The sequence below is a fragment of the Glandiceps talaboti genome, chromosome 2 (genome assembly GCF_964340395.1).
Source record: "Glandiceps talaboti chromosome 2, keGlaTala1.1, whole genome shotgun sequence".
NCBI lineage: Eukaryota > Metazoa > Hemichordata > Enteropneusta > Spengelidae > Glandiceps > Glandiceps talaboti.
Window position 1 is genome coordinate 22,422,436 of NC_135550.1, and position 27,413 is coordinate 22,449,848.

Sequence of the window (27,413 nt, forward strand, 5' to 3'; positions counted from 1 at the left end):
AGAAAGGTTACACTTTTCCTCTTCCAGAAGATGTTTGGTGCATATCCCTAGTCAAGACAAATCATATAGCCACAGGCTTACATGTTCATATTTAGGACAAGTTGACTGTTCTACTTACTCCTGGTGCTTTAAACTTCATTGGACGTATAGTTTGCACGACAACATGATCGACCTGACATGGATTGATAGACGCATTAACAGATACAACGATTATTAAATGATCGATTGATTTTATTTATTGCTCAATCAATCAATCAATCAATCAATCAATCAATCAATCAATCAATCAATCAATCAATCAATCAATCAATCAATCAATCAATCAATCAATCAATCAATCAATCAATCAATCAATCAATCAATCAATCGACCAACCAACCAACCAACCAACCAACCAACCAACCAACCAACCAACCAACCAATCAATCAATCAATCAATCAATCAAATGACTTATTGATTGATTGATTGATCTATCGATTGGTTGATGATAAATTTATAAACTGGATGGTTGTAAGGAGTAAACTTATTAATCATCTATATGTCACATTTATGGTTTTCTAAACCCCGTACGATATTTAAAAAACCCCTCAGATTTGCGACAGATTGTCAAGTTAACTGAATATTATATTTGAAGATTTTGAGCTGTACTTTGAAAGCAATGTTTTATCAATTATCTTTCTTGTCAGACGAGATTGAAATATTGATAATCCCACGTACACTAACATCAATCACGCTCTCTGTCCTAAAAATAGTAGCAGATCTGATTACAAAACAAAAAAGGCTTTCCTTGAAATCCCAAGAGTTCGAAAGCAACTATTTTGACAGCGACATCTAACGACACACACGAATGCTGAAATTTGAAGGGCATCAGTTCGAGCTATTCATAACACACCAACATCCATAGTTTAACTGAATAAATCTGAGGGTTAACTTGTTTCAATCTTATTTGAGTAAGTTAAACATCTTGTATAAAATAGAATTAACACCAGACTCTCGCTGAAAGCGAATACAGCGCTATCGATCAACATATAACGAGACATTAATATTAACACAGGACGAGTCACGTGACTGACTCATCGTCAGCTGCACCTGTTCCCGTCTGAAAAGGTTTTAAATACCAGCTGTCTCCTATCGATTTCTTATAAAGCATTGATTTCTATAGGAATTCCTTGACTTCTTAGCATCACCTGCTCTACCGATAACTTTGAAACTTCACAGAAGTTTAACATACTTCAAAAGTGGGAATTCAACTATTTAGGCAATTTTTCGCACTATGGAAACAGCGCAGGCGCAGAGCTAACCGTGCAATGACAATTTAGCCCTTACCAACGGGATGATAACTAAAGATTGCAAGAGCCAGAGTCAGTGCTCAGCCTATCATAGCCCAGCACGGTAATTGTAATTGAAAGGGACAGCCTTTACGTCTCAGGGGTAGGAGTATATTGTATAGCCTTTCTACTCTGCATCCATGGTAATACGGAGGCAATTATTTTTTTTCCTTTTTAAACACAACCCCCTCTTTTATATGCGAAAGAGCTCAAAGCCATTTTGACCGATTACATATTCACTGATGGTAACTGTCGTTTATTTCAGGGATATTATTAACACAAAGCCGGTGGTATTTTATATCTTCAACATCGCAGAATTCGAATGATTTTGCTCTGATTTTATGCGAGAAATGTACTAGTCGGTATTCCAGAAGAGGACAACGAAGAAGAAGGATAGATTATTTATTTGTAGTTGTTTCTTCTTGTCGCTTATCGCCATCTTGTTATTGGCTGACCGGGTTGGCAACTCTGGATACCGTCAACCATATGTTCCACATCAACAATGGGTACTGCAAGGCATACGGTCGAAAGAGGAAAATTGTGTGTTTTGACTGAAAAAAATGACAAGACAAAATTTCACAGATGAGACAAGAATTTCGCGTGAAGAGGTGACTTGTATAAATGAGACTGTAAAAGAAAATACTCATTATATATTCATGGTACATTGCTGTTGACGATGAAGTCTACGTATCAACGAAAATGCTACTGGTGGTTCAAAATGGATTCCTTTGACTAGCACGACAAAATACACCAATCTGCATAGGGATAAGATCTTCATTTACAGCGGAAACTTATCCCTGCTGTCGAAACCACTGGTTTGTTTCAAATTTTTACATACATTTTTTCCTGTGCCATTATGGCGAGAAATAACGGTGGGTGGTGCAATGTCATTCATCTTCGTGAGGATAATGCACGTTTTGTACTTTTGATGTTGTTTATATTCATTTACTTACTAATCGGAGCAGCGATATTTTCAGCAATAGAACACGAACGGGAAAAGGAGGATAAGATATCGTACGAAGAGAAAAAACTGTTATTTCTAGACCGAGTCAATAGAACTATGAACATTACCAGCTTTGAAGACTTTCAGATATATTTTGAAAATTTTTTATCACTACATGAAGAAACATCAGCAAAGGGACTCCTTCGAAATAAGAAGAGGGATCGTTGGGATTTCTCGGGATCCTTTTATTTTGTTTGTACAGTAGTTTCAACGATAGGTAGGTACACCGTTTTACCCTTATCTCCATCTGACTTTCACTGATGGTGTCGGTCGGATATGCGATCGTACAGGTGGTCGTGGCTTTATTATAAACACACATGCGGTGAAACTTCCTGGGCCGACTGATTCAAACACTGTTCAAAGATCAATTCATTTCAATTTGCAGAATATAATCACAAACTAGTAAAAGGTGAAGAGGGTGTTGGTTTTTCAGTTACGCAAACATGGCGCCGACTGTACTAGCAGTAGGCCATATTTGCCAACACCAATTTACCGTACGTCGCTGTACAACCTGTACGGGGCAATACACGAACCATAAATCATTGTTCATGCTGTTCACATATTCTCATTGGCAAATGATAATTCCTATTAACACACATGTAACTCAATATGATACACTATGGCATTCAAAGTACCCTAAATATGACGGCAGATGAGGCTACTAAATCTGCCTTTCTATACACACGACATAAATACGTCCATAGCTGTACATAAAAATGGTGGCAAGATAACGAAGACAACCATGTTGTATTTGGATAGAGTCGTTTTAAGGCTTATTTCTCTAATATTAACGTTTCAGCGAACATACCAGAGAGTGAGCAGGGCAATGCCAATGCCAGATTAGCAACACAACAAAAATGTGCTTGATAATGCGCTGAGAATTTTAAATGGAAATTTAGCCGTGTTTAACGAGAGCGTAGCCCCAGCAACAACAGAAAAACGAGAGAACTCGGATGCTTGGATGTAACGACGGAGTTGCCATCGTCACATCAAGGCGACGGGATTTAACAAGATAATCAAACCGTCAAATTTGTTTACGACAAAACTCCAACACTTTCAACATTTACATGACTTAAACAGAGATATTTTTCAAAAACAATCAATCGCCAGACATATCAATATATTCATAAATTGGACAATACGATGCAAAGTTGCGATAGGTATTGTTATTTTAATTTCAGTACCAATATCTTCCGCCAAAGGTGTTGCACATCGTTAAAATTACCATTCCAACATGCTACAAATAGAGGCTTTTCCGTTGAAACCACGCCACGGCTATATGTTTGTACGACAATTGTTCCTTCAGCACCGTGTAACGTTATACTAAACTCATTACTTGACGCAATCTTGTTAGCTAATAGCTAAGTGATATAACAGAAAGGGATGCCATGTCAAAATATTATAGGATTGGCGTGAGTAAATTTAATCCTTTTATAACAAAAATATCATCCATATATCTTTTTAAAAAAATGTATTTGCGAAAGAGAAAACCCGATACGACACACTGAATCTTTCCCTATAGTCCTGCAATGGCCATTTTCTGTTTTCAAAAGCGCTGATCATAATGCGACTTTGATTTCTTTTGTTTCATATTACCATTGCAAGAAAACCGCCAAATTTGTTCAATATTATTGTCCATTCCGTTTATATGACGCCTCGAGAAGTTTACCGGTGGCTTTTGTTCGACAGAAAGGGAAAATCTATGGCTATGAAAACAATGGTATTAAATCAACCATGGGTTGTACAGTCGGTTTGAAATATCTCACGGCATCGTTGTAATTTTTCAAAGAAAGAAGTGTGCTGGTTGTTCATGCTGTAGAATTTGTTTACTTTGTATATACACCGTACCTGTTCAAATAAACACACGAAATGTCAACAGTATATGTGAGGGTTATGGTCCAACATAATGTTATCGAAAGATTCGACGAATACACACGTCACTTTGTTTTAATGGCTACATAATCTGCGGAAACAAAAATGGCGGGGAAGACAGGGGTATAAATATATGTTATAGGTGAAATTCGACAGGTTTATCATAAATATAAAACAAATAGAAAACAATTCAAACACCCACTGCACTATAAGCTGCTACCATGTAAAAATATTTCAATCTGATGTAAAAAAAATGGAAATATAATCTAGGTTTGATTGAAAGTATTCACACTACATATTATTACAGTCAAACCACTGTATTCCGAAGACTCAGACTCAGTCAAATTCAACCTGTCGGCATCTACTTTATTAATGTTTGTTTTAATGTATTACGTATGGAATGATATAAGCCCATTTCAATTAATAATGCACAGATACTCTATTTTGCACTTTGGGGCTTAGAATATATATATATGCTTGTATTTTCATTTTTAGTATATGTATATATATATATATATATATATATATATATATACTAAAAATGAAAATACAAGCACATTTATGCAGACTAAAAAAGGAAAGTACAAGCATGTATAAACAGATAGACAGACAGACAGACAGGCAGACAGACAGGCAGGCAGGCAGGCAGAGAGACAAAGAGACAGAGAGATAGACAGAGACATACATTCGTAATGTACAAAAACGGACGTTGACGGTCTAACAATGGACTACAATCTACTACACATAACCAATACCTTAATTTATAGTTTAAACAATCGGTTTTTTATGCATCGATCCGGATTTGAAATATATATTTACCAAATATTCAGCAAACGAGCTATGCAGATGTTGCGACCGTGACAGTTCTGTACACAGCGCTAAATATAATATGGCTTCTAATTCTTAACGCTTACGTCGACCAAGCGTCGACATCAACGAGAAATTTGCGTTCTCAAAGTTAAAATAAATACGTCCAAATAATTGGACCTATACAGATGTAGTATATGTGGAAAGCACCATCAAATATTCAACAGTGCAGTTCATCTCACTAGATAATAGGTACTATATGATGATCTATGTTGCTTGGCAACCGGAGACAGGCACTATAGTTTTGACGAGTGAAATTATGTTGTGGTTTGCCTTCAGACGATATATGCGCTCATGTACATGTACATCGTTGTAGGACAGGACAGTACTGTTTCCATACATTGGATGCCCACGGGACTTGGGAAATGTGAAGAGAATGGATTACTAGTGGGATATTTAATCTGCAAAATGGTGTTTTCTGTACAAGGCTTTACACAATGTCGGGCTGACTATGTCATTAACGTTATTAAAACCGACGATAACATAAGACATTCAGGTTTTTTTTGTACGTACAACAAAAGGTGATTCACCGCTATTTAATATGATTGGGCTGGAGACTGGATCAGTATCACTCATACAGATCTCTCTGAAATAGGCCGTTGAAAGAAAAAAAACAGCGAGTTCGGTTCCATCTGTTCTGAAAAGGTTAACGTATTCAAACGACGGACACACATATTACACGTCATTAACGGGTCAAGACCATTCCCTTCAAAACTGGTCGTAATGGAATCTGTAGTTTATTCAATGGTGTATCTTTCCCAATCATTAACTTCAATATAGAGGTGTTTGTCTGTTCTATTATAGATAGTGGAGTGTCTCCACTGTCTATGGTTCTATACACACTTCCATTTAAGAGACGTTAACAGAATGTGTATACGTATTTAGATGGTATCAGTGTGACAACATCTGTACACACATTTCACAAAACGTCTGTCGCACGATGTTGTAGCCATCCTGAATCATAAAATGAAAACGAGTTGTTTGCATTTGAACGCATATCCGAAACGTCACGGTTGATTCCATTTTGATTATGTATTGAAAATACTGAGACCGGAATATCTGACTGACCATTTTTTTTATTAATGCGATTGATTGTATATGAAGACTTTGGTATTTTCTGGCTTTTTAATACGTCACTAGTTAATTTTTTTTTAAATACTCAAATTGATATAAGTTCTGTGGACAAATCGTCAATAAGAGATAGCTTAAGTTCAAATCAAAGGAAAACAAATCCGTCATAAAGGTCGCTGCACGCTAAGTGCATAAAGGAGTATTTGCGCAGAAATATTTGGTTATTTGTATTCGCGTTGACGACAAACATGCCATGTACGTGACGTTATAGAGTACATATTTTACAGCTTTATTGTCATTGTCGTTGCTAGGGTTTTGTTAATGTTATTTATTGACTTTGGATAAGTTTAATTATAAAAGATAACAAGCTTAGTGTGTTGATAACTAGAGTTAACTTTCAAAACATCGACAGACCTTACCGACTGAGTTTTGCACAATTGTATGGAATAAAAAACACATTAATGACATCGAAAAAATTAACGAATGTGAACGTGGAAATACAGAAACACATATGGTGAATGTTGTCTTAGGGGGAGGGGGTAACACTGGTATGTTTTTGCAAAGCTGTTCGCCTAAGGGACGTGCTGTTTGTTTGTTTTTTAATTTTTTTAAAATATTTGTTTATACTTTGAGTTAATGACTCTCGCGTCGGTACCAACATTTCAAGGCACTTTCAGAAATACGCTATATCAAGCACATTTCCGTTTGTCAAATCTGAAAGCGCTTTATCCGCAAAAGGATGACTTTAAATGTCGTATTCGATGTTCTTTATCAGAATATATTGCTAAAGGTTATCCGTCATTGGAAACCTTGCACGTTCAATTAATTATGTCAGACATCCTCCATTGAATGGCGGATATAAATTATACATTTTTATTTTATCTTATGAACAGTTATTACACAATCCTTCTAAATGTATACGGTGGAAGACATGTAGTATCTTACTATGCGAGCATATACGCAAATTTTATCAACTTGCCTCGGTCCTTCTTTTCAATGATTTTTGTCTTTTTTGTTTACATCATGCTTACTACCAAACCAGAGTGACTATAGAGCGTCAATTAGGCAGTACGGTGGGTTTTTTTACGTCTCCCACATTTATGAAACAAGGAAGATTCACACACAAAACAGTTTATTTGTATTCACATTGAGATAAAATATAACATTCATATGCGTGCGCGCTATCAGTGCCTGTACTTTGTTTGTGTAATTTGTAACAAAAACGTTGTGTGAGCTGTAAAAAACATTGTGCCGCCTAACTGAAACTCAATAGTCTTTCTGGTTTGGTAGTAAACACAGATGGTATGCCTATTTGATCAAAGATGTTTGTAACATTCTACATTGAATTGACATTTCCAAAAAAAATAATGTTTATTTATCCGTTAATTTCCCGTGAAATACTGAGCTTATAATTCTGTTTAATCCGTTCTGAGTTAAACTATTATTTGTTTAATTATATTTATTAAGATTCATAGTTCATATTGAGCTGTCCTGTATATTCTCATTACTGACCTCTCCTTGAAATCATTGTGGCGCCACATTTTGTGTGATGTGAATAAGCAGAAAAAGAAAAATTCCACCTTGGGAATATTGTGTATCTATTAGATGTAAGCGCTACCCCACAAAAAAAACAACCAAAAAAACAACAACAAACAAACAAATAAAAACCCCAAAAAACAAACACACACACAAACAAACGCAGAAGAAAAAACAAACAGGTTCGAGGATAAATAGGCAGCTATGTAGACGGGATTACGTAGCCATACGGGTATACTACATCTCAATACTATAGGACTCCGTTTTCAACGTTATTTACAGTCAAAAGACGATTTACATATTCATCAGCGAAATATTATGGGAGTGTTTTATCTTTACCTGCATCGCCAACATAGCATTTATCATCATTATGGCCATGTACTTTGTTGTTGACAACCTAAATCCGATGATTTTTTTTTGTATCTTTCAAAATGAGTACGACATTCGGGCAGTGTCCATTTGGCTAGGTATCGTGTCTTCTTTGCAAAACTGTTGTAATGTTCGGTCAATTATCATTTAAAAATAAATTTTCAGCCAAAGTCGTCTGTAACCCTTTTCTTGTTCGATGTGATCTGATGAAATTGCGACAAATGTCGCCATTACTTTTTAGCCAAGGTGCAATTTTTCAACAAAAACTTGAATTACAAATCAGTGAATTAGCGGACGACACACAAACATTAATCGATAGATTTCGACAGGATCGGTGAAAAAAATAGCCTCCGATGAAAACGAAAAGAACGCACGTACATTATAAACATGAACGGTATTGAGAATTGGAAGTCATCGTGGAAAATAGTCGCTGCAAACGTCGTACGTGAGCAATGTACTTATTAACGACAAAACGCCCTGTGGGATATTGTTTGTAATGCTGTAAATAACATTTGATAGACTTCCTCAGCTTGATGTACAAATGGGATTTACCGACTAAATTTTTAAAATTATGTTGGACATGATTCATTACATGGGTGCTGTTTTCAATACAGTAGCCGAGACCATAGACCCGCCATCCTCCGCGAGGGTCTATGCTAAAACTAGCCATTTCAATCCATTTACGAGTGTATGGTTAACTTGGGTATATTTACAAATAAATTGTTCCTAGATCCTTTATGCTGATTATCTATTTACGAAGATACAACTCTTAACCAGTGTGTTTGTTTGTGACTCTGCCCGTCCATCCGTCAATATTTCATTTATTTATTGTATTCACCAGTTTGTGTACAGTACATGTGTGTCTATCTGTCAGCCTACTTCTATGTCTGTCTGTCTGTCTGTCTGTCTGTCTGTCTGTCTGTCTGTCTGTCTATCTGTCTGTCTGTTTGTCTGTCTGTCTGTCTGTCTGCCTGCCTGCCTGCCTGTCTGTCTGTCTGTCTGTCTGTCTGTCTGTCTGTCTGTCTAGCTGTCTGTCTGTCTGTCTGTCTGTCTGGCTGGCTGGCTGGCTGGCAGGCTGGCTGGCAGGCTGGCTGGCTGGCTGACTGGCTGGCTATCTGGCTGGCTGGCTGGCTGGCTGGGTGTCTGTCTGTCTGTCTGTCTGTGTGTCTGTCTGGCTGGCTGGGTGTCTGTCTGTCTGTCTGTCTGTCTGTCTGTCTGACTGTCTGTCTGTCTGTCTGGCTGGCTGTCTGTCTGGCTGGCTGGCTTGCTGGGTGTCTGCCACAAACTGTTTCTATTCATATTTTCAGTATCGTAATACCAGATTTTAGATAGTGGTTTATTGTGAATGACAGTGATATGAAACAGGCAAATAGTTACTAGGGGTTTATAGACATATCTCAAATTGTCTGGGGTTAGCTTGGACCGCAACTAAGACTTTCTTTTCGACTTCTGGCAAATAAGTATGTATAATTATGTACTTTAAAAAACAAGCAAGGATATATAAAGTTCAACTTGGATAAGATCAATATCTCTTAAATTCTCAGCTAGCAGCAATATGGATAAATACTTGTACAGTTGCGTTTCACATTACCAACTTTTCTTATAAAGATTGCAAGATGATGAAGAGTTTCGGACGGAGCCCAAAAGCATATAGAACTGTCTTGAATACTGTGCTGCTGAGGGTTGGTTATAGATAGGCATATAATACCTTTGGTAAAACATATAGATATATTAGAAGAAATTCTTTGTCTACGAAAATCTCTTTCCTTCCGACTTTCTTGTTGATTTTCATTCTATTTTACGACTTCTTTCTAAGCTTTTTACCTATGATAATAACATGATAAGGGCATGTTATTGGTTATAAGAACGACGTTTTCAGCGTACTTCAGCAAGCCCGTTTTTTAATCGCGTAGCTTGTAATAAATATGGACCCAAGAGAAAACTAGAGATGAAATCAAGTGTGTCATTGAAAATTACCGAACATTTTATTTCACTAGAACAAGATGCAGATAAAAAAACCAGTGTCTGTCAGGAGACCTATTTTAATCATGGTTCGTTTGAATCGTTGATGACTGTAACAAAGAAACCCTAACAATTAGCGACGAATGTATACAATTTAGCCCACAAGTGTCTTAATTTGTGCACAAAGAAATATCTGATTGCCCAGTTGTAATTTACACCTGCGATTCCCATTTCCCATCCGCCAAAATTGCTGACATGTACGTGTACCGGCGATGTGCTTCAAATGTAAGGCGTAATGAAAGCCAGTGTCACTTTAGCGTTTACGTGGTGATGTGCATATCGATAGCACCGTAAAACGTTCGGATATATGCACAATTTTCATGCATGGATGACTTCAACAAGCTAGGGGAGACTAGATAGCTTTCTATAAACCAGAGCCGATGAAATGTAGCGTCACTGAATTGACTTATGATCATTAAGCGGTGACATTTCAAGGAATCTTACCCTATATACTCTGTCATCAGAACAGTGGATACAAATTATTGATGACGTGTATAAAGGCGTATTCGTTACAATTTTAGCTTAATGACGCAAGGAAGTATTGCACCCCATGCAGAACTACGATGCTCACTGCGTTTTCATATTTATGCATCACATGAAACCATTAAATACCAATGCTACTATATCGTCTTTACGAACAACTGCAGACAACCGGGGAAAATTTAGGGGTATTTTTTGTTATCCAATTTGTAGTACTTGAGTACAAAAAAGGATTGAATTTCCACCTACTGCACTTAAGCAGACTTTTACGATTAATTGTAGACACAAAATGAGCAAAAAACTATTTTTAACATAGTGATGGTTAAATTTATTTTCATTCTCTGAAACATGGTTCACGACATTGTATGACCATGTAAGGAAATTGCGCGTTTGAAGCATTAGATATAGGTAGATGTGTAGGCCTGGAATGATTTGTAATTTCCAACTTAAAATTAAAATTAAAGATATTTTGTAAAAGAACAATATCATTGCTTCTAAAAGCCCAAATTTACAACAAACGTGTACAAGAAATGTATACCTAATCATCGAAAATGGGGAATAATCACGTCATAAAGTAAGTAGGGAGACAAACATGACACAGAGGAAATATAATTTACATGATGGATAATTTGGAGAATTCATACACAAATATCAATGTGTTAAACCGATTGACATGCATGGCAGTATAGACAATCAACGTGTATAGGTCGCAGGTAAAAACCTTCTCTAAACAGCGGCCTCTCATTATGACGTAACCATACCATTTGTTGATTCTCAATTATGAATGCAATTATTATTCGCTTTATTTTAAGAGTTACGTAATAAACTGAGCAACATACATGAAAAAATCAACATACCGAATTCATTTAATGTCGATTTCAATCTACTGTTACTAAATGCGCGTTGTCTTTATCTCCTGATCATATCATAGGCTGACCTTAAACTAAAAAGAACGCTGGTTTTTAGGATGGAATGTATTTTCAATTTTAGTAACATCATCCTTCTCAAACCATGGCAGTCCATGCATGATAAATGTAGTTTTTTTGTTGAAGATTATATGTATTTTGCTATCAGATACATTGTCAATATAATATATTGTGGAGAGAGTGTATGAATTTTGTATATCTTGAAAAAGGTTGTCAGTGGAGAGGCCACCAACTCACGTTAATCATTGTCATACTATTTTCATTTATCTCTCTACACAATTCCTTCACTGTAAATAACGAATTTTCCATAATTTGTATTTCCACTGTGAATTCTCATTTGAAAATTATCTCTGTTGACATGAATACACCATGGATTTTACTTCATTCGTGAGATACATCTAAATGATTCGCAGTGTATATTTTTTCTTCTTCTTTGGAAGGTCGCTGCTTTGAAAAAAAATTAGTGTTATTTGTTCGCCATCCATGAATTCGAATTGCACGTCACACGTTGGCAACCTAGAGGTTAGCTATTGTGCGACTGCTCATTATGACGTATGTTCAGTAACTATAGCAACGGGTCTGTTTGTTACCTCTATATGATATTTTTATTTAAATTTGTTATTGTTCGCAAATGGTTTATACAAATATCACTGGGTTGTTTGCTTTTCATGTTCACATGGAAACAATTTAACAACGATTATTGTAGCGATGGACAGGAAGCTGTCGTTGATCATTTGCATAACTATCTCGCTATGACAATATGTGACTATTGGTAACCAATGTCGCTTTTTTAGCTCGTAAATTTAGGAAACACAAGGCTAGCATTATGTCAATTAAATACTTAGTCTACAAATGGAATTTGTTAGCTGTCATGTAGGGTCGGAAATAAACAATGGACAACCTTAGAAACGCTCCCTTTCGTCACAAAATTAATACAAACCTTTCTACGACCCTCGGTGATCCAGACGACCTCGCAGTGCATGGTCTGACATCAATATTACAATGATTAGTTATCAAATGCACAACTCTCCACACGGTCAAAGCTTGTTGTAGCCTGGACCTATGGGTTTGGTATTTTGTCAGTATGTATGTATGTATGTATGTATGTATGTATGTATGTATGTGTGTGTGTGTGTGTATGTATGTATGTATGTATGTATGTATGTATGTGTGTGTGTATGTGTGTGTGTGTGTATGTATGTATGTATGTATGTATGTATGTATGTATGTATGTATGTATGTATGTATGTATGTATGTATGTATGTATGTATGTGCAACAGCGTCTTGCCACATTTGAGTGTATATTTTTTTCCGACATATCGAGTAATCGGTTTAATTGTCAAATATTGAGCTATGTTTGTCATTTCAACCCCCTTTTTCACTTTATACACCACTTAAAGGACTGAGCATACAAAAAGAAGCTCTAAATTGATTGATATCGCGTGATATAATATCAAATGATCGTAAAGCTGAAATTGAATTAGGACTTCAAAATGTCAGTTTTGGTTGTTTACTCTTTAACTGGATGAAACCATTTTTCGCTGTGTTTTATTGAGCTCAACAACAACGCAATATGTTTATGGGTTTCATTTTTTTACCATCTCTGTTGGTAATAAATAACATAAAATGGATTACCGGCGAAACAGCAGGGGTAGAGTTATATATATATATAATTTTCATTATCCAAGTTATATAAGTTGATATTGATTATTTCATCAGATATCGTATATAGCGACCAAATCAGCTACTCTGCGTGTCCATGCAATGTTGGTTTTTGTTCCACAATAATCCATATTATTCTATCTGCAACAAAGTTTATTTGAAATATTATATTAAGTCAACAATAGGCCATGATATAATTTCGTTGTGAACAAATACCCTTTGTTATTTTGCTATAATTAAAGTTATTAAACTACCACATGTATTGAATCTGGACATTGACACACGTAGTACACACTGACCATATGGTTAGCCCAACTCTTGGCGAGGGAACGCATATTACGACAGACGTAAATTAAAAACGCGCCAATGAATTTGAAAGAACATACACATAAGCTTTTGTTATATGGCAATATGGAACACATACTATTCAGTTAGGGTCTCCATGTAGATTGAGATAATATCAGTGAAAATAGTAAAGTTGACAACAGACTGAAGCAGTCTGATAAACAAAATAGCCAAAAGCCATACGACAATGGAGGTCATGATATTAAGTGTCATATCAAATTATTCATAGAATTACTAATTACTAGTTACTATGGTTATAGCTTATATAGGTTATAACGCACAAACAGTTCAAAGTTTTTTTTAGTATTTAGCTTTCGGTTTGTCTTCGTCGACGATTCTCATCAGAATGACAATTTCCACCATTACAGCTGACCACTATGTAACTATGGAAGTTGTCATTCTAATGATGAGGATCGCCAACCAAGATAGATCGAAAGCTCAATGCTCAAAATTTTGAACTGTTTTTGTGTTATAACCTGTGTAAGTCATTTGATCTACTAAGTTGAACAGTTTTGGTCATTTACAATGGTTGTAACCGCTAACATACTCGTGATTTTAACATGAAAAGTACCAAGAATAAACATGAACATACACGTAACGCGACCGGACTCCGCTGATAGTGAACTCAAACTTTTTTCTCGGAAACGACACATTCATATATTTATATCCGATGTACCTACAGTGATGTGCTCGGCTACTGTCTGTTATAAATCGATATAGCTTAAAATAAGTATAAAATTAATGTTATCTAACATATACGATTAAACTCTCGTATCGTCAAGCACCGAAACATAAATTCATGTAAGATATTTAACGTGACTAAAAAATCGTTGTTTTTACATTCCACAGTGTAAGCTTACATTATCCAATGTACGACGCCGACTATTTAACACATTTCACGAATATTTAGCTGCATTTCAAACTGTCATTGTGACCATTTATAATTAATGTACGACAACATCATCAACTGAATACATAACAGGAATTTCAATATGAAATTGCATTAACCTGAACCTTTCCATTTTTTCAATTCCCCTTATACTACTGTATGGAGAGTAGACTGTTTGCACAGTAAATATAGAGAGAAACTTAAAGCCCGTCGCAAAGTAAGGTATAGTGCTATGTGTACAGCCATCGGTCTTTGTGTGACAATGTGTTTGTTCCGACTATAGCTGTGTTAACTGATGGCAGTCGTCAAAGACTCAGTCTATGTGCATAACCATTAAGTCCAATTAAACACAGGGCACCGTGTGATGAAAGGTAAAGTAAGTCGCATCTTGCAGGAATGTTATTTGCTAAATGTAAGCTTACATTAGATGCAGCTGCAGTATCACTGGCGACATCCAGTACCATTGGGGATAGCGATATAGCAGAGTACTCCGAGAGAGGTCATTTAGACAAAACAAACCACTGTACACATATTATTAACCTTCGAAAATATGTTGTTGTTTTTAAATATAGTGATGTTAAAATGCACCGCCCCGTACAAAAAAGTGGGCAAATATTTCTTTCAAATCGCATTCCATAAGAAATTGTATCCATCCATGTCTCATGAGTCACATGGATAGCTTGCATAATTTACAAATCAACAAAATGGATCCTAGTATTTCAATTATGTGATATGCCAAATTATAGACGGTGTGATTTTATCGCATACCTTGTTTATACAAAAGGAGAAATACAACATTTGAATAGAGATATCGTGATAAGTAACATAAATGTCTCAGCTTTTGACAGGGTAGGAGAAAGCAAACATAAATGATGTACACATTGTGCTGAAATGGCCTTCGTTACGTGACGAATCGTGCTTCAGTAGTAACACGGAAAATTGAGATGAATTCAGCTGCTGTAGACTGTAGTTTTACTAGACAAATTAGACAGATCGAGCGATGGAACGATTGGTTTCATTTGAATATAATTAAAATTGGTTCTAATCAGGTGAAAATGTATATTAGCGTTGTGGGGCAAAAGCAATTTTTTTTTAATTTCATTCAAAGGTTACACTACAACCCAAATAGAATAAAATTGAACGCATGGTAGATATCTCTGAAAACGTTGTGTAATTCGTCGGTCTTGTATACATCACATATTCATCATTTCTACTTGGACCATATAACAGCTTAAAGCATTCCGCTGGGAGCATGCTTGCCTTGTAATGATTAAAAACTTGCAGGAACACCTGAGTTTGCTATGTGAGTGATTTTGAAATGGTGAGATCGACCCAGTAGTATTTAAAAATGAGTACATGAATATTTACCCGGGGCTCGTTGTATCTCTTTGTGCGATTCGTGGGTAATTATTAAAATATAATCTTTTTGAGGTGAGCGATGATTTTGCGAAATGATTTCGATCGATTCCTAGTTTATTCATGTCAAAAACCTTCGAGCAAAAATGTTAGTAGAAATCAGCTTCGAATTATATTACGCAAAGAAATTCCCCGTTTACCCTTTAACATTGAATTGTTGTGTATCGTTGCATCGCTTGGCATTGTATTCGGAGCAGTCACTGTGTGATAACATACAAAATCCACTAAATAGCGTGCAGATTTGTGACGATACTCCATTTGAGACTGAGAGAAAAGATAACTATCAAAAGCGTCAGCTGACGGCACATTCTTCTCCGTAACTAAAGATGAAATAATCGACATTTGTCCCACTGACATTCAGGGTTGATTTCAATCAAAAACGATATCACTCAAATGTGCATAAATTAGCCATGTTGTTCGGTCTTTTAGTAAAATATGTATATCAATTACACAATTTGCATAATCATCTCACGTTATTAACGTGACTACACATCACATTAGCTATATTTCAAATCTCTCTGGCTTCAAAACGTCTTAAATTGTGAAGAATCAACAGTAATATTAAACAACTACCACATCCATATATTTGACTTTCGCGTAGGGGTGGAGGGGGGTATTTCTCTTATTTTTAAAGAAGTCTTTTGTAGTCTGGGTTGTTACTTTTCACCCCTTGTCTGTAGTTATATCACCCGATTTATCCGAATAATGAAATGTCAATAATTGTTTTCTTTTTTGTAAACGCCTTGCCGTTGCCTTGATCAAATTGACTGTATTCACATCGGTGAGATAGGATGTTTATGAATGAATGTTTATTTAAAGATTTAAGATCCTTTTAATTAATTAAAGGAAATGACTAAAAGACGGCTTCTATTTGAAGATTGCCACTTTTGTGTTTTTGTGTTCTTTGATTAGGTGCCAGGGCGACTAGTTGTCGTAAATACAGTTGTTACAGTCGGAATTTCTATAAAGCACAGGTTCAGTGTACGGAGACGACGACGACAGGAAATTTCGCTTTATTATACTTAATTTATTCAAGGACGTTTGCCAGTTAAGAATAAACTATGCCGTTTATTTTTGTTTTTATTATGTATCCAGTTTCAGTTTTGTTATGTATCCAGTTGCCATGGTATTTTTTTAACATTAACCAAGACTGTATTTCAGTGCAGGGAATGGATTAACGGGCTAGTCATACAACCCTCCAGTCAGAGTCACCAGTTTGTTGCTAGTGACTGAAATATTAACCAGTTCTAAGGCAGTGACTGATTTCCTGTCATGACGTATACACAGTACTTCATTTAAGTGATATGATTTGTGGATCTGGTTGTATTTTGTCGGCTTTTGAGGCCGTTACTATGTGTATTGAATTTAGTAAAACGAGAGAATTTTATGTAGCCCGATATCATATGATGAGGAGAACGAGAAAATGTTCCTCGTCATGAATTTGAACAAGTGGTGTAGGTAAGCACGTCATCATCATTAAGCTAGGTAGTAATGGGTACCATGAAGAGCATGTACAGCAGCATAGCCATCATGGCCATACGGTTTGGTACGAGTAGAATGGTGTCACGATTTGCCATATCGAGCACACAAATGGATGAATGAAACATACATAATTTTGTGTAAGGGCCTTAAATTGTTATTTCTGTTCGCTGAATTTACAATTAGGCCAACTTATCAATACTTCATCGTTATTTCATTCTAAAGATATTCTGAGCTTCATGATGCAATTATCATATTTTCATTGTGTATTTTACCAACACCGAGGAGTACATTGCTCGGCTTTGGTAATATTATGATCGAAAACAACGCATTCGTGTATCTCTGTAAGGAACATGAGGTGCCATCGCTGTAGGTACAACCTAGAATCTGTAATATAGTGAATCTCGGCGTATAGAGATACGTCCAGCATTTGCCATCTTCATAGAATTTAACATCCCACGAATGTTAAGTCAGACAAATAATCACAAAATGGCCATACAAAATTTTCTCTAGCAATTGCAGTCGCTTTCCATGGACTTTTGTAAATTTTTTGAATGAACGTTTTTCCGACTTAAAGTAAGCTTGTAAATCTCATCAAATGTTGACGTTCGTCACTTTACAAGTCACGTACGATATTGTTGAAGGGGAAATGTTGCGAATATGTTCCAATATATGTCCGAAGCAACACCATAGATTAGCTTATTACGGCTTACTATAAGGACAGGAATTGATCATTACTTCTCTATCATATTGTGACAGTACCCAGACACGAATCTCTGCAACATGTCAGTAATATTCAACGAACCCTTCGTCTCGCTCTGTTTGAACTATTAAGAGAGAGTACATCAGCTCCTTAAATAACCATTACTTTTCCCGGGTTTGGTTTAGTGCGCTTTCTCTTAAATGCGTTACAAGGTACACACTTGCAATCACTTAAGCCGTGGGTGCCAGAAACTAAATGGGGCACATGAGACTCTAGGAATAACAAGGAAATGAAGTGAAATTGTAAATGCTTCACTTCAGGCTTTTGTAACAGTGAATGAGATGGCGGTTTTAATGATAGATGTTTACTAGAACAGGAACACAACCAACTTAATAAAGGTAGCGAACTACTCAGATCCGAAGCAGGTTTCCAATTTCCATACGCTTGAATGGAATATTGCTAGATAGAGAGTGAAAAGTAGTTTCCTGCAAAAATACGGTAACAACAGACAGATTAAGACACTACGTCACTCCATTTTAAAAATCTTTTATCCTCTTTTTTTCTGTAAACGGAAAAAAGACCAGTTCATTTTTTGGTAACAGTATATGCAATGTATTCCATTTTGATATCCGACGGGTGTCCATCTGTAATGTTTGCGTAGTCCTAATGGGCACCTTTAACTTTGTGCAAAAATTCCTTCTCTTAAACTCGTTCCTTATCTGTTTGCTCAAGTACTGTTCAATGAATAATCTGAATTAATTTAATAACAAATCCATGTGCATGTAATGTTATTCCCCAAATGCGAGGTAAAACTAATGGTTTCTTGCATAAGTTGTATTAAAATTATATAAGCGTATAGATTTCAAATGAATATTTCCTTCAAGAATGATAAAATATTTATTGAATCGAAAGTAAACCTATTCAATTCACACTTTAATTTGTTCTCGTTATCTTTTCCTTTCTGAATTTTTTGAACTCATTCTCCAGTGTAGGTCGTGTATGAGAACTATAGTATTTAATATATCACCTGCTCACTTCCCTTCTGGCTAATGTTTCCTCGTCGACACTGAAAAACACCGTTCATTTAACAAGTCCTCTAATGTGAGCAATAGCCTCATAAAACTAAACCTGGGTAGTCATTACGTCATCACATCAAGACTGATAGCCTGCCCAGTTAGCTCAACTGGTAAATCATTATGCTGTCAATACCCTGCTTGGCACGGAAACATGGTCATAGAAGTCACACACTCTTTTGAAAAAAAAGTACGATTCTAACGATAACAGTGTTGTCGTTTGTTCATTAAAAGTGGCGGCCAAGTTAAATTTGCCGTGCAGTGTACCATGGTAACATGTTAGTGAGGTAATTCTTTAAGTCTACACATTTAAAATGACAGAGAGCACTTTGTGTACAATTATCTATTTGTGACTTCGCATTTCATATGATCAGAATGCACACTAAATATTGAACAATGCTCTTTTGAAACTCAGAACATTTTCCCCAAAATATATTAATACCCAAGACCTAGATCTTTGCACAGGTAAAATTGTTGTTGTGTTTACGTAAGACTTCAGGGGCAGACTATAATTATAACATTATCACCAAGTCATATACTCATAATACGTGCCATGCACGAATTTCTGAACAATAGAAATCGCCAACTACTCAGTTTCGCTTATGAATAATTTGTTAAGCTGATATTCAGTTTAAAAGTAGTAATGAGGCGGTTTGTAATTCAACATAATGGTCTGGGGAAAGAAAGCGAAATAAAGAGACCGTACTCTATCGCAACCTACACTGTTATATCCGTTGCCTACAATGAAATTTGAATATCATATGCCTGTGATAATTTTGCTGTGCGGTTGCCATGGTGACAGAGATAGAAAGGTGGCTTTAGAATAAATCTTTCTGTCAATTATTCATTTGAGAGATGAAAGCAATTTTTTTTGTTTCTTTGAATTAAGTGTAAGTTTTGAAAATATGGTTTAATCGCATTGCATACATGCATTGTTCATTTTCTCCAATAACGGAGAAATTTTTTTAAGGAGCAAAAGAGGGCAGGAAAATTGCCTTACGTTTCCATGACTACATAAGGTTTCGCGTGAAACGAGAAAATGTATATTCCTGAAAGACTTTCTGGTTATTCAGAGAAACAGTCGTGTAATGTTAATAAATCGGAAAGTGCCTTGACAAAAATATAGGTGTGAAAATGAAGTTGCTACACGCATACTTGATTGACGACCCAGACGTTTGACGGTAAATAGAAAACTGATGATTGCTATCTCCACCACAACTTGAAGTCATCACATTAACGGCATTCCAATCTAAAGGGGGGGGGGGGTTATTTTGAAAATTGAAAACACTAAAGTATGGCACGCTTAAGGTAATCCTTACTTACTATAATTTGAGGAAAGAAATTTATGATTTTACAACCAATTTCCCTTCTGTGTCTGAAGAGTTAATGTATTGAGGAAGTTAAAAGTACAGGCGGTGCTCACGAACTGTCATAACCGCCGACGAGAAGCACATCATTACTTTATGCTACATTACCATAGCAACGCTTTTTTTAAATAGTGCAATGCAGTGTGATCAATAAAGTTAGTTAGAGTTGACATTCTAATCTGTGTGAACAATAATGGGATCCATTTTAAAATATTGACACGAATAATGAATCGTTAATTGACTGGACAACGCAACAATTGAGCTGCTATTCGTAGTGTAAGCATCGCTCGTTACATGATGACTATATGATGATGGTGGTAGTGGTGGTGGTGGTGAGGGGGGGGGGGGCTGGGGGGTTATGTTCATGATGATGATCATGAAATGACAACGATGGCTACTATGACGACGATATGACGACAATAACAACAACAAAAGATGTTATAACCTAAACCATATTCACTGTTGTCTGCGTACCTTAGAAATTGACATGGTGACATGTGCACAAAATAGAAGCAATTTCATATTGGTCGTTACAACAGAGGTGATCTTCATTATGTAGTGATGAATTTCTGAAAATAATGGCGGATTAATTTTTTATTTTGATTACTTTATAAAAACGCACTCACCCGTTCACCAAAGTCTACAGCATTTCAATCAGGATAATAATATTAGGAATGATAGATGACATGTTAAGTTATTATCTATATGGAAAATATGTAAAAATAAAATAAAAATAAACTAAGATGTTTATTTAAGCTCAAGTTTCATTTTGCTGAATAATACTAGATTATATACTGAAGTATTCACACATGCGTAAACATAAACACGCAAACGCGCATGCATACACACACACACACACACACACACACACACACACACACACACACACACCACTTACACTGAAGCCCTCTAATCGTCAGCTCAGTATCTTTAGACTCACATTGACAACAACATAATCTTTTACCCATTTTCTTATGAATTTTAAATACCCATCTATTTATCTAAATGAAAGCAACTATTTTTGGAAACAAGTCCTTCAGTGATATGCACAAATAGTCCTATGGAAGCCACTAATGTTAGTATCTAAACCCTAGGGTTTATCATATGATTGATTAGTAGGACTACAGGATTTTTAATTTTGTACCAACATAGCCACGAAATGAACTTGAATCAATCACTGTGCCTATTAATTCTTTACTTCTTTGTGAAAATGATGTAGTATACATTGAGTAATGTTGTAAGAACAAGTACATGCTCTTGCCAAACTGAACGACCGTTTGGGATCAGTGTCGAATGTAACAAATATAGCACAACTTTTCTATTAGTTACATGAAAATTAATATATTTTTTGTCTAATTATTTTACAGGTTTCGGTATGAGCTCACCTTCAACGGACGCTGGGAAATGTTTTCTGATCTGTTATGGCCTTATTGGTAGTGGTGCCACTATCCTTTACTTCAACATATTCTTAGAACGTCTCATCACATTTCTCGCCTTTGTTATGAGATCATGGCATATGAGACAACTAAGGAAAAAGCAAATAGCTTCTGGAGGATCTAAAACGGACAGGCGTGGATCGCAAGGATCAGAGGACAATTTGGATAATTGGAAACCATCAGTGTATTACGTTATGGTCATCCTTACAATATCAGCCGTAGTTATTGCGTGCTGTGCGTCTGCCATGTATACTGCAGTGGAAGAATGGAAATACCTTGATGCAATTTACTTCTGTTTTGTTGCCTTCAGCACGATTGGATTCGGTGACTTTGTACCTAGTCAGGAACCTGTGTATTACATGCAAACGCTCTATAGAATTGGTAACTTCCTTTCACTTTTACTCGGTGTGCTTTGCATTTACTCAATGTTCAATGTGCTTTCAATTATCATCAAGCAATTTCTCAATTGGTGCATCAAAAAGTTAGACTGTCGTTGCTGTGCTCGGAAGAAACAGCGTCCGCGACGAAACGCAATAACACCGGGACACTTACAACAAAGACAGCAACCGAGTGTACCAAAGAGAGACAAGAACGTGGAGGTAACTGATGTAGACTCCACGTATGACAGTGATACTGATGGTAGACGAATGTCAGGGGAAATGATTTCTATGAAAGATTTCCTAGCAGCAAATAAGGTTTCATTAGCAGTCATGCAAAAACAGTTATACGAAACTTCACAGAATCGAAACTTAGGAGGCCATCATCACCGAAGCAATGGTGCGTTGTCACAAGGTGTTGGGGCACTAGCTATGCTGAACAATAAATTACAAGAAACGGAGAAGAAAGAATGACCCAAATAGATATGACTCGTAGAGACATCCCTATTGCACAAAGAGAGATAATTTTGACAAACAAAGGAGATATGATGGGGTGAATAAATATCCAGAGTGTTGTATCGAGTGAATATCCAGAGAAAGACAACCAGACGAGATCTGTCTAGCGAGATATGTCTGGCGGTCGAGATGTCACTTGACAACTTTACTTTCATCATTTACATAGAACAGTTTCAAGTCTTGTTCTGCGAGTCATACAAACAGCACAACGTAATCCAGCAGATTATTATGGTCCACGTACCATCAGTATTGCATAACTATGTGCCAATTACGCAGATAGGACTGAATATAAGAAAGCAAGGAAGGGTTGAAGTCGAAAATCAAAGTTACAATATGAACAGTAAGAAAACGTCCAATTTAAAGTGCACCTTATAAAATTTACTTCTTTCAAGCACGATTACAGATACTGAAATTTTACAGGGACTATTTCAAGTGTTAATCTATTTATTTTCCTTTTCCAATGTAATATATTTGAATTCCCTTTGTCTCAATTTATGTAATATAAAAAGCGATAAGTCGATGTATTGTCATGTAATGTGTGGATCCTATAAGCTATGCAATTGTTATCTTTACTAAAGGGATGACAGACTATGAATGATTGACGGTAGAATAGAATATTATTTATGGATAGCCTTGGCGATATTTTCTTGCTTAAATATATCAACCACTTTCTGTTGTAAATAAGTGCATCTCCAAGTTCGTAAACCTTAACCCCGGCAGTTCTTCGATACAGCTGTATCAAAAGACGAAAGGCTATTGGACATATTTTTATACACATTTTTTAAAAACCTTGAGCCTCTTATCGAAACGATGTAAACATACATTGTCTTGTTTGGAAGTGATATATTTAGAAACCATAATTGTTAACAATGGGTAGTAAATTAATTAAACCATAGGGCTTTTATTTGTCAACTCGCGCAGTATTCTCTGTATCTTACAATCTATATAAGTCCCAATTTTGTTGGGAAAATGATATTTTAAATCACAATTTATCCATTTCAAATGTTGCAATGTCTCTATTTTTCTGACTACTCTTGAAGGGTCCACAGTTTTGGTCGGGTGTGACATTCGATGTATAGTTTTTTTAATTCCATAAACAACAAGTAATTTTGAACCGCCTACAACCAACAATTAGAGTGTTTCTGTTATTTGAAATATTCGTAATATCGCACATAGGTTAGATGTTTTGCATTAAGTTTCAATGTAGCTGGTCACAACATTATCAGAAATTATTCATAGTACGTGCTATAGATTGTAGAAAATAGCTATTTTTTTCCGAAATAATAATCTATTGTCTATCAAATAAAGACAATAAGGAAAGGGTACGATAAAAATAGCAATATTAGGGGAAAAAATAACGAATAAATTATATTACTCTTTTTTGACTCGTCAAAATGACTACTGCGACTGTATATGAATAAATAATTGAGACCTGTTTGATTACAGTTGTTACTCTTTTGGTTGTCACGGTAACGAATACACCGTGACGTAACATAAACACGTAATACTCGTTCCTTCCTTCAACTAAATAAATTTGAAAAAAATATTAACATGCTTGATCCATTTACAAATATTGCTAATCAAATCCTTGTCTGATCTATGTTGACAAAACAGAATGCTTTCCAACGTCCAATCCTAAACAATTTTTTTCTACTAATCAGAATATTCAATAGTTACTTCAAAATTCAGATGTTGATATAATTAAAATTCAAGGTTACTTCTTTAAATTTTGTTTTTGTAAATAGTGTTCAATTAATTACATTAGTGCATTTTATCGAAACATCCGCCGAATATTGTGGGCTCCTTCTCCGTTTCACGTCCCCCCCCCCCCATCTCATCCAGTCCATCAAATGTGAGTATTGAATCCGACAGTATGCATTTTGTTGATACATGAGATCACCAAGTTCAATTCAATTCTTCTACAATCTGAATGATAACTCTCTTAACTCTGCTTGAAAATGAAATATAGTTGATTGTATAAGGCCAGTCATGATAGCTATCAATACGAATTATATAAGTATATTTGGGTATCTATGTAAACGGATTATGGCAGAGAAAAAAATAGTATAGTAATCTCATAAAGAATGGGGTTTTTACCTTTTTTTGATGTGTTTCATTGAAAATTATTTCGTATTTTCTGTTGCCAAGAGTGATCAATGAATAAACGCCATGATATAAATATAGAACGCCTCATTGTTGTTTTGTTGCCATAATGAATGTCTCAATACTATAGTTGTTGCTGTAACGAAAGTCTCAATGCTATATTTGTTGCCTACGTTTGATATAAAGAGGAAAACAAGGTAATGACTTGATTTGCATAATTGCTTTGGTCCTTGATAACACGACCAGAATAAATTTCCGTGCTGCAAGACATCTTTCTCTCCTCATTTCCGGCACTGATTATGTGGTAACATATCTCGTCTGTGTTGTTCTCCTATTGTCAAAGTGAGGCCTCTTTTCCCACTCAAAAAAGTGTCTGTAGTGTAGTGTGATGTAAATGTAATGTGACGTAATGTAATGAAATGAAATATAATGTGATGCAGTGTAGTGTGGTGTAATTTAGTTTACTCTACACGTAGTGTTGTATCGTGTCGTGTCGTGTCGTGTCATGTCGTGTCGTGTCGTGCCGTGCCGTGCCGTGCGGTGCAGTGCAGTGCAGTGTGGTGTGGTGTGGTGTGGTGTAGTGTAGTGTAGTGTAGTGTAGTGTAGTGTAGTGTAGTGTAGTGTAGTGCAGTGTAGTGTAGTGTAGTGTAGTGTAGTGTAGTGTAGTGTAGTGTAGTGTAGTGTAGTGTAGTTTGATCACATTTGCTTGTAATTATTCCGAAACATTATATATGGACGCAAAGTTTTACACATTCACAAAGTTCACCGATCATATCAGTGTGGATGGAATCAACTAATAGTAGAGAACCCGGATGATATAAGCCAGCGGTTTACCAAATTTAGAATTTAAAAATAACAAATAAAAAAGCTTTGGTCGCAAGGATTTACATTATTATGGCTGACCACAATATATGTAAAATTCACTCATAAAATTGCAAATTTGTATACAGAATTAAGTAACATGAATGCATAAGCCGATTTATGACATGAAAGGAAATGCGGGAAGTAATATTTCGGTCATGCTGTGTCCTGTGGCAGTCTATGTATTGAGGAATTATTATTGCAATAGTGTGACAGTAGTGTTCAGGGGATACATACGAATGTCGACATGTACTAGCTAGATGAAAGAAGTTGATGTATCTCATATTTCATTTAAAATTTAAAAAATCGTAAGAAGATAATATCATATAAGTCAGACAACACAGCGGTTATATCCACAGTTTTAGAGTAGCCGTTGTTGTTTATTGCTGTCTGTATATGGCCATGGATACCTTAATGATATGACTTGTTAATGCAAAGCGCTTCTATATTACCCGAGAGTCATCGCTACACAGACGTCACAGTTCTTTGAACTTTCACTGTTGCCGTGGAGACACCCGTAATAAAATGTCATTTACTAAGACCTGTTCAATGACTGATTGTATAAAACTCAACGTATCCACCAAGGAGATAAATCAAAGCGCTTTGAAATTGAAGGAAGGGTTTTGAACGGGAATCCTGCCATGGCTCAACGTAGCCGCGGATCGGATTTCGAAATGAAAGACGGTTAGCGTACATTGAATGGTTTTAGAGTGAAATTTCCATCCTATTGATCTATTACCCGTGGGCCATAGAAACGGGAGACTGAATATATCATCATAGATACAGTGGAGGCAGTGCCCTATTCAAATACTGCGAGTGTCAAGCGAATAAATGATGAAGCAAAGTGAAAAAAATGGCTTGCAAGATCTCTTAACATCTTTGAAAGGAAACCTCTCGATGAACGAGCAAACCGATAATTTCACGAAAACGTCAAATCAAATCCACTTAACCGAGTGTTGATCTCTGAAATAGCCACGGAGACTTTCTGTTTGATAATTACCTTTCCGTCAGCCAACTGTCATTTATTGGGACTTCAATATGAATGTATCACCTTTTTGAAAAGTGATTAGGAATCACTAGTAGTAGTTCTCAAATTCTACCTATCGACACCAAGTCGATTGATATGTACCATTCAACACAGCTAGCAATTAGACCTATTTTATTGTGAAGATGTTAGTAATGGTCCTTGTAATTAAGGTAATATAACGCTGACTAAAAAGGATATATGACATGTTTTTTAATGTTTGTCACGATAAAGAGTCAGCGCGACTTGCCATTCGGGGCGTCCTATGTTCATTCTATAGATTGCAAATGTAATACAAATGTTATGCGTCCTAAGAGTTTGGTTGCTAATAACATGTAGTTTGTGAACAGTCAATAAACTTGCATTGACAGAGCACATACTTCTCCCTCCCTCCCACCACCCATTCTGTCTCTCTCTCTCTCTCTCTCTCTCTCTCTCTCTCTCTCTCTCTCTCTCTCTCTCTCTCTCTCTCTCTCTCTCTCTCTCTCTCTCTCTCTCTCTCTCTCTCTCTGAACAAATGGAATTAAACGAAGCGTATCATGATTACACAATTATAGTTGGTGTACTGTATTTAAATATACGAAGATTGAAAATAATATGTTAATTTCATTCATTTCATGACCCAGTGACACGTCCATCGAAGTCTGCATTCAGTATAATTACTGTCATAACAAAGGTGACCCAGC

General features: G+C 36.0%; 1 protein-coding gene across 1 annotated transcript; it reads left to right on the forward strand.

Moving 5' to 3' along the window:
• Positions 1 to 1,813: 1,813 nt before the first annotated feature.
• On the forward strand, positions 1,814 to 24,889 carry LOC144452816 (potassium channel, subfamily K, member 13-like). Its single transcript, XM_078143980.1, has 2 exons — positions 1,814 to 2,549; positions 21,778 to 24,889. Exons 1-2 carry the CDS (start codon positions 2,186 to 2,188, stop codon positions 22,695 to 22,697), a joined length of 1,284 nt encoding a protein of 427 aa, XP_078000106.1. The 5' UTR covers positions 1,814 to 2,185; the 3' UTR covers positions 22,698 to 24,889.
• The last annotated feature ends 2,524 nt before the right edge of the window (positions 24,890 to 27,413 follow it).

Bases quoted from the DNA above. Each gene is read 5' to 3' on its own strand.
- LOC144452816 (XM_078143980.1), top strand. From the start codon at position 2,186: ATGGCGAGAAATAACGGTGGGTGGTGCAATGTCATTCATCTTCGTGAG. The intron at 2,550-21,777 runs GTAGGTACACCG...ATTATTTTACAG, and splicing joins TACAGTAGTTTCAACGATAG to GTTTCGGTATGAGCTCACCT.